Genomic DNA, 9,145 nt, shown 5'->3' with positions numbered 1-9,145 from the left:
ATGGTATTATGCAGGGGGAGATGTTCCCAATTCACAGGGAATAGTATATTGTGGGTAGGCGTGGGCAGAGTTCTCATGGACAGGTGATCCGAACTCTTCAATAACCCGTCCCCGCTCTCTGGGAGCTTTCTCATATTTCGGGCAGACATGGATGGGTGCCAACTGCCACGAGAGGATCCCTTGATTGGTCTTATTTTCCCATTCTACGGCCATTTTAGTTCTAAATGCTTTCTATGTAATTAAGCCATTTGTGCCACATCGCGAAATGAGACCTTTCACCACGGCAATACTGCGCACAAAATTAGCAAATATGACTGAATGGTAACTTTTGACCGTATTAAAAGTATTTTCATCTCACAGGAAACCAAAACTACTAAATGAAATGTTGCCCATGAAATGGTGATGACAACAGCCACAAACTTTCAAGTGTTTGTGGCTCCCACAAAAACCCAATATATTATATTAGGCAAACGGGTAGAGGAATTACACAACAAAGAATGGATGCATGCTTATTTCAGTCGAAAACTGTACAAGAAGCAAAAAAGGAGAAACACTGATCCAATACCCATTGGCAGACACTGAGGTCAAATGAAGTCAATCTTAATATTGAGCTGGCACTTGGCAGCATGGCTGCCGGGCAAGCACTCCAGAAGCCATTGGTTTAAGCAAAACATGTGACAGCTCTGACTACAATCTAGCTTTCCCATATCATTATCAGCATCATATTCTTTAATGATTTCCAATCTTAGTATTGAGCTGCTACAGAAGCCTTGCAGACAGGGCAAGCATTCTTCTGCAGAAGCCATTGCTTTATACAAAATATGTGATAACTGTGGCCACAGTCCAGCTTTCCCACCTCATCATCAGCTACGTATTCTTCCTGAATGATATCCAAACACAAATGTACATAATCAACCTCTTTACGTAAGCAAAGAGAAAGTGAGGTAAAGGAAACAACAGGGAAAAGAATTACGCACTTGACAAATGCTACATTTCCAATCTGTTTCAGTGGGAATATGTGATTGCAGATCCTCCATAAAGGAGTGCTTAATTTTTCCGAGGCAATGGAATATCTCTTCTTCTCTTAAACCAGTATTTACATAGCCAATTTTATCTCCCAGTTCAAGCAATTCCTGCTTGCACAATTACAGTCAAAAGAATCATACAAGTAGTTAGATTAAGTGATCTGTGTCATTCCATTAAATGGAATAAATGCAGATAATTTAGATAAAGTCGGGGACATGATGCAAAGGCAGTATGTGAGAGGGGAGAACTTCACACCTCATATGTCATATTATCAACATCAAGCCGCCAATCCCTGTATTGATCATATACCTCTGATCTTCCACCCAAAAGAAGGCTCTGGAACATCATAATCTGCATCCAACATACGGACTTCAGAATACAGAAAAGTAAACAAATTGCACATTCATTTCCCTCATTTAAAATTTGTGTTTTTGCTCATTCACTGGCATCAGAAAGTTGGGTCATTCAGAGGCCCAAAATCAATTGGAACATGCACCCTAATACATGCGAACAAAATGCTTGAACAAAATTGGATCCATTCACTCAGCAGAAAATAGAAGGGTTTTGTTATAGTGGGAAACCTATTGCTAGGGAACATTCTAATTGGTTATTCTACACTTATTACTTTGAGCATTTCTTTCTTTAAAGTTACTGTGAACCAAGAACCAAAATATTTTTAGCCACTTGAGAATGCACTCATAACTTCACCTTTTGTTTTCCTGATGAGCACTATTGACTTCACATCTTGAGGTTTGTCCACGTGATTTTGAAATGTCTTAAATCCTCTCCACTCTTCAGTCCAAGGATCTCATTAGACAGCCTGGGCTGTCAAGAGGGCTCTCCCCATATGACATGTTAGTTACAGACTCAGTGTAACAGTGTTGATGCTGGATGCATGTCTGGGTGAAATAACATGTGGACAGCCCAGGCAGTCAAATGTGTACAGCCAAAGTTTTCTCTCATATGCCACCATATTTCTAACATACCAACATTCCACTCGCTGTTAACTTGACTTATTTTGTTATACGTGTAGGAAGAAGGAATTTTCTAATTTGAACACTGAAAGCATTGTTAGATAAAGTATTACGGTCTCTTGAATGAAATCAGTTTCTTACCAAAAAAACGATCAAGTATCGTGAGAGCTAGGGTGGTTAACTCCATGTCTAAGTTGGGATTCCATTTGACCATTTGTCTTGCTATGGTACTCTATCATAACAATCAATTTTTTAGCCTCACACGTTCTACTTGTTTGTTCATAAAAGGGCAAAATACAAACATTTACTATCCTGAAAATTTAGGTTATGACACTAGAATATAAGCTGAACAATCCCTTTATGAAGAGTTAGGTAAAACTCAACTAATGGACTTTTGTGTGATGGACATTATGGATATCTATGATCAAGGATGATATGATTGCAGGGTTGCATACCTAATTTCTTTTCGATCAAATTAAAAGTGGAAGAACATCATTCACTATTTCTTTTACTGCTGAAAAAAAATATTTGTTTATTTTGCAAGTTCGCTTACTTTAGGAAAGAAATATGATTATGATGGCATCAATTAATTGAGCAATTGCATTTTTTTTCTTGTTTTCACCAAAACATCAAAATAATTTTCCAGGCAACAAATTCAGATCCTTGAGTACTAGAAAAAAGAAGAGATATTTCCATGAATCTATTTCACCTATTACTCTGGGAAACAAATAAAACACCCAACCCCACAATAACAAGTTGCCTCATTTCTCATACTAAAGGCCAATGCAAATATTTTAATCCAAAATCAATATATAAATGTCCAATTCTTCAAAATGTTATTCCAGAGAAGGAAATTTCAAGGAACTCAAACAGAAACCACCCTCCATGACTAACAGTTAGGAATAACACAAATAAGCCTAAATATCAAACAGAATCATCATCATCATCTAAAAGCCTTATCCCAATGTTGGGGTTGGCTACATGAATCCTGTTTCACCATTCAATTCTGTTTAGTACCATATCCATTGTTAAATTATAAGTGCTTAAATCATTTCTTACTACTTCAACCCATATCCTTTTTGGTCTGCCCCTAGCCCTTCTTGCCCCTTCAACTTGCAACAGATCACTTCTTCTTACAGGTGTTGTAGATGGTATTCTACGCAGGTAACAAAACCATCTCAATCTAATTTCTCTCATTTTTAACACCTATTGGAGCTACTCCTAGCCTCCTAGGTTCCTTCAAATGACTTAATTTGAGCCTATCTTTTCTAGTTTCTCCACTAATCCATCTCAGCATATGTATTTCTGCCACTTTCATTTGGACAAGTTGTTTCTGATTACCCAACACTGCTCCATACAGCATTGCTTGTCTTCCAACCGTTTTATAGAAAATATTTCAACCAGGCAAGAGTGAAGACTTTGGGGTTGCTTGGTAACAGCTGAAGTGGCTCAACTCAGTAATCAATGTAACTTCATTTTCAGCCATTAAGGAACTCACAACCTCTTTAATAACTTATTCACTAAAAGACAAAACAATAAGTCATTCAATTCAGCCATCAGCTGTTATCAAACAGCCCCTTACTAGAGTAAATTGCAAGTATGAGCACCCAATGGAGAATGGTCACAGTTCTTCTGAAAGGAACTCTACTACTCAAGAGACTAGTTTACATTTAGCTAAAGTGGCACTTTATGAGGAGTTCGATTGAAGCAGAGGTTCAATTTGAATAGGGTTATTAAGTCATACAAGATATAACAGAGCTCCACATTACCACTCTCTTCTCCAAAGGCTTCTTTTTTTCTTTTTCTTTTCCTTTTCCTTTTTGTGTTTTCAGCAGAATAAGTGCAGTCACCAAGAAAACTCTTTTGTACAAGTCAGCCCTATTAAGCAATAACTCTATTGAGACAGTGGTTATTCCATCCATGCACCCACTCAATCTTTAGAAGAGGGTCAAGCAAAGGCTTCACATGTTCAACTACATTGCCAGACCTAGAAAATACCAAACCTATATCTTGAACTTTGATTATAAAAAAGCAGATCTTTTAAACACAATTAATACAGGAATCAACTCAATTGGCATGAAACAGTTTGTGGGCAAACATCAATAACTGATCAAAGAGGAGCATATGTACGGGCATACCTCTGCAAGCCCTCCCGGAGAGCGATGTCGAAGATGACGATAATGTCTACCACTAAATACATCAGACGCAGAGTGCATTTCAAAGGTGGATGGAGAATCCAAACCAGTGATTTGCTCAAAGGGTGCAGCTCGCCTTGCATTACAAGAACGCTATCAAGGCCACCAAATAAAAGTCTCAGAACCTTCAGAACATACATTTTAATAACCATTTAAATATACTCCACAGTCACATACATGAAGTGACAAAGTTCCACAAATCCCACAAATCCAAAACTATATCACAGTGACCATCAATGCATGAACACTGAAAGGAGAGGAATAGCTTCATAGTCCACGATCATCTCATCTTTTAAAGGTGGTTAACAGGGTAAACTGGTTACTAATGGATTGGTTCCCTATAAGAGGTTGGAAATGTAAATCCTTACGGGTCTAACAGATTTATTCTCGACTGAAATCTCATTGTACATGTCGGATCTAATGTGGGGGATTTCTATGCTAGTTGTGATTAAGGAAGTTCTTTAGAAAATTAAAAGTAGCAAATATGATAAGTTAGAAGAACTTTCAAACTAACTAGAACTAAACAGAAAAGAAAGAAATAAAGATGCTCAAGAACACTCCATGAAGGCATGGGCAAGAAAAGAACAAGAATTCCAGTGAGAGAAGTGGAAATTTGAAAATCCATTCCAACAAGAATTCCAGTGAAAGAAAGAACACATTTTGAATAAAGGGAAATGTACAAAATGGAATTGATAATTTATTAAGTAAACGTAGGCGAGTATTGGAGAAAAGAAAAAGGACACTCAAAAGAAGATCCCAGGAAAGCCCACCCAAGATAATCCATCGACAATAGGCAAAAACAGCTAAACCAACTGATGAATCAAAACCTTCTCCAGAAACAATGGAAAAGGCCATCATTGATTCATAAAGAAACAAAAGGAGATGTTTATGGTAATCCATCACCTGTCCTGTGCTAGAAACAGATAAATAAATTAAAAAAAAAAAAAGAGCAGGGAAGAGAATGCACGAGAACCCACAAAACTGCAAACAAAAAAATGAATCCCAAGAAATCCCATAACCCAATTCAAAATTTAAAGATCCCAGAATATCAAAACAACTCCGCCACGGAAAATCCAAAAAAAGCCAAAAATAATAAAAAGAAGAAAAAAATGAACACTTTCTAAATGTATATATATTAAAAATAGAAATTATAAAATCTCCCAATAACATACAAAATTGCAACTATATCTTAAAATTTATCAACAAAGGAAAGAATCTATAATGGCGATGATGAAAAAGAAGAGAAAGAACCAATACGAAAGAAAGTTTAATGTGAGAAAAAGCCAGAAAACAAAAACGGCAAACACACCTCTCTGTGATTTATCCTCTCCGCATCAGCCCTCCCCCTTCCCGTCACTGGCCGTCTCGATACGACACAATCGATGGGGGCAGCATCAGCAGCAAAACCGATCCCAGGAGAGCACCAAACATCAGGAACAACAACGGCTGGAGTTGGGTTCCCCATAGTTGTCGTCGCCGTCACCTGCTGGCCTTTCTTCCTTTGTGGATTAGTATGCTTCTTTTTCCTCACCCTCTTAGCTTGCCAGTCTGCCGAAGACCGAATAACCGCCGGTGCCGATACTTGAGCGGAGGACGTACATCCAAGTCCTCTAAATGTCGCAGATGTGAAGTTCTTCTTTTTATTATCCTTCAACGCCGCTGAAGACATGTCTGAACTCTTGTTCTTGTTATTGTTGTTGGTGGAGAATGTGGACAGAAACAGAGAAGAGATGGTGGTTTTACCGCGAGTAGATTGATTGATAGAAGGGATTTGTGGGGTTGGATCTGATGCTATAATGGATGGACTCCTGGGTCTCCCGAACCTAATCTGCTCAGCCGCTGTGGTGTTCTCTGCAACAACAACCATGATTGAAGAGGAGAGAGAAGAAGAGAAGAGAGAGCAGGAGAGAGACAGTAACAAGAGTGTCTGATTAGTTTGTGGGAGAGGAAATATAGGGGCTGAAGGTGATTTGACGGCGTTTTATTTGGAAATTTGGCTTTCTCACATCCATGTAACCATGTTTGATTCCTCTTTTGTTCTTTTTATTATTTTTATTATATGGATCATAGGTTATAGATTTCTGGGTGGCCATTCAACAAACAAACTAATGATATTTTCTTTTTTTACTGTGGGTTTAAATTTCATGTAAATTACTTTTGGGTTTTGTGTTAATCATTTTGAAGATTTACTTTTGCTTTTTGTAATTGTTTGATTCTTTCTGTATTCTTTGTGTATTGTGTGGTGGTAAGGAGAGAAAGTGCAAGTACTTGGCCTTTTGTCCATCTGCATGTTGGACATTGGAGTGGAACCCAAGTCTTAACTTTTATGCAGAGGAGGAGCTTTAGGGTCTATAAGACTTCCTTGAGAGTTGAGAGTTGTGGTTGTGGATTTTCACAACCCATGGGCAACCCTTGAGTGGGTCCCACCTTTGATGTTCTGGATCCAAAGGTCAGTGTGGAAGACCCAAAAATCAATGTGGATCACATCAAAACTGTCATATCTATGCGTTTCGATGGGCCCAAACAGTTGCAATCATGTGATCATGTTTTACTTTGACTTGTTGAGACTTCGTAGGTGTAAAGCATGTGGTGATAGCCCGCCGAATACGTGTATATAATGTTATAATCATAGATTTCAATTTCATCATTCATCAACATTTTAAAACCGTCGTTGACTCGGACGTCGGACCGTTCGGCCCGGATACTGATTTTTTTTTTTAAACTATTGAATTAGTTGATGATCCATTGACCCAGGTAGTTGGACCGTTGAACTGTGAATATATCCCAAAGAATATAACTGTTCATGATTCCGGTGATTCAAGATCATGCTGGGTTGGTTTTTGGAGTCGATAAGGCGATAACCCAATTGGATATATATATATATATATATTTTTTTATCAACCCAATTGGATATTTGGGTGGTAGAATAATTGCATAGAAAAATATTATTATCATTATTTTTTGTTGCATAACATAAGCTGCCCTTTTTAAAATTAAAATTAAAATTAAATTGCTTTCTGGACCGTTTGGTTACGTTGACATAGATTGCTTCAAAGAAGAAAAAGCTAAAAACTAGCTTAGAGCACAAGAAAATTGAAGTTGCCACTGACTTATTGCTTATTGAAATAGCAAAAGCCCATGCCAATAACTTATTTTTTTAATCTCAACGCCAAACACGCCAACATTACAAGAATAAGGAATCTAGACTCTAGAGCATAGTTTAAGAGCATAAATTGTTGAAATTCCAGAGTATAACTAATTATTTTTGGTAAGTATCTAGGTTTGGTCTGGTTGTTCAACCATTTGGATTAAACTGAAGTACTGAACTTGACTGTGTAAGCGACAGATGGATTGAAGCCAATGAATCCATGAAAGAGGTGGTGGGCTTCAGCGGGGTCGGCCCTGTTCTGCTCACATCATAACTTCATAATTTCTAATTCGACCAAGTTAATTAAGTCTAGACTGAGACTGTTTAAGTGAGAAATTAGATGGAGAAAAGTCTACCGACAGCTACTTAATGGAGAAATTAAAGGTTACACTTATCTGAATGACGCAAGATCCAGACTGTGGAAGGAAGGGGACCAGATTAGAATTTGCATTTGTTAATTAATTTCAACGGGATCAACGCTTCTGCTTCTACTTGTTTCTACCTTCAGACTCAAGCCAGTTGTTTATGTGTTGACTTCGATCTTTCGTGCAAGAGGTGGAAAAGGAGATGGATTACAGCACAAGATTAGGATTACTACTAGAGAATTGAGCCTTTTTTTTTTAATTAATTTGATAAAGTGTATTATTGGTGTTAGGATTTATATTGGGTGGCGTTTGGTGTGTGCGAAGTGACATGGACTTCACAAGGGGTTCTGTTGTGGGTCGTAGAAGTTGGGGAATTGGGTTTTTAAAATTTGAATTGGATCTGATCTGTCTAGCTGCTGTTATGGGCGTGAGTGAGTGAGTGTGGGGCACTTGGGTGAGTCTGACGAGTCATGACTCATGAGAGAAGAAAAGTGTTTATTCGTTTCTTGGTGGGTGGTGGGTGAGGTTGGTGGAGTGGAACCGTGTTATTACTATTATTTATTATTATTATTTTTTTATCTCTAAAGCAACACAAATAATTTTACTAAAAGGAAGGAGCAAATTTGACTTCCGGGGCTAGAATTGCTAGATTAATTGAGCCTTTCATTCATGGTTTCACTTGAGTGGTGGAAAGAAAATTAACATGTATTGAAACCATCAAAATGAAATCTTTTGTACAAGTTTTCTTGATGAGCAGAAAATCCCATTTATGAACCTCAATACATATTTTTCAAAAATAAACTCAATACATTTACCAAAAATGTTATTAATGATCCAATGTTGGTCCCAGACTCGTAGTTATTTGAGGATCTTGGGTGAGAGCTAAGTGCTATTTTTTTTTTTTTCATGTTAAGTCGTAGTTCTCGAACTTGAACCCATACTCTCATGCTTATTAGCTCAAAATTTTACTACTACACCAATTAATTAATGACACTAAGGACACATTCATTTCATCGACTCCCGTTACGCAGCAGCTGCCCTATTTGGGTAAAAATCCGAAAAAGTTGAAAATAGGCTTACATGAGCTGTACAATCAACTTTTCAATGAAGTCTCAAGTCCAGCTCAATTAACACATTAGCCCTCTCAAAGAGACAGTTGATACCAGTGTTTTCAAAATAGGATCAGATTGAAAAACTGGGAACCGATCAATTGACAGGTTTTGTTTCATCCCAAAACTGTTTTTGGGCTAAAAGAACCGTCGATTTGGTAAGCGAACCACTAACTTGAGCAGTCAAACCACTGAACTGTCGAAACAGACAATAGTTTTTTACCATTTTTTATTTTTATTTTTTATTTTTTAATTTTCTTTATCAAAACAAGTCATCCATTCGGACTGGACAGTCAAACCGTTCAACTTAAGAACCGAACCCAAAACT

At 37.5% G+C, this 9,145-nt stretch overlaps 1 protein-coding gene across 1 annotated transcript; it reads right to left on the bottom strand.

Annotated features, from left to right (window-relative positions):
* Positions 1 to 483: 483 nt before the first annotated feature.
* Positions 484 to 6,263, bottom strand: LOC148854925 (uncharacterized). The gene is made up of 5 exons (XM_088984613.1): positions 5,505 to 6,263; positions 4,139 to 4,288; positions 1,282 to 1,377; positions 978 to 1,133; positions 484 to 880 (listed from the first exon to the last, which is right to left on the bottom strand). Exons 1-5 carry the CDS (start codon positions 6,060 to 6,062, stop codon positions 746 to 748), a joined length of 1,095 nt encoding a protein of 364 aa, XP_088840739.1. The 5' UTR covers positions 6,063 to 6,263; the 3' UTR covers positions 484 to 745.
* Between the last annotated feature and the right edge of the window lie 2,882 nt (positions 6,264 to 9,145).

The sequence above is a fragment of the Nelumbo lutea genome, chromosome 4 (assembly GCF_056320005.1).
Source record: "Nelumbo lutea isolate HS-2025 chromosome 4, American lotus-T2T, whole genome shotgun sequence".
Classification (NCBI taxonomy): domain Eukaryota; kingdom Viridiplantae; phylum Streptophyta; class Magnoliopsida; order Proteales; family Nelumbonaceae; genus Nelumbo; species Nelumbo lutea.
Note: the sequence above shows the minus strand (reverse complement) of the source record. Positions and strands in the feature narration are given on the sequence as shown.

Excerpts from the sequence above, each read along its gene's own strand:
- LOC148854925 (XM_088984613.1), bottom strand. The coding sequence starts at position 6,062 with ATGGTTGTTGTTGCAGAGAACACCACAGCGGCTGAGCAGATTAGGTTC. Across the intron at positions 1,378-4,138 it reads CTCCGGGAGGGCTTGCAGAG|ATTATGATGTTCCAGAGCCT; the intron begins GTATGCCCGTAC and ends TGTTGGATGCAG. Across the intron at positions 1,134-1,281 it reads TTGATAATATGACATATGAG|GAATTGCTTGAACTGGGAGA; the intron begins GTGTGAAGTTCT and ends TTGTGCAAGCAG.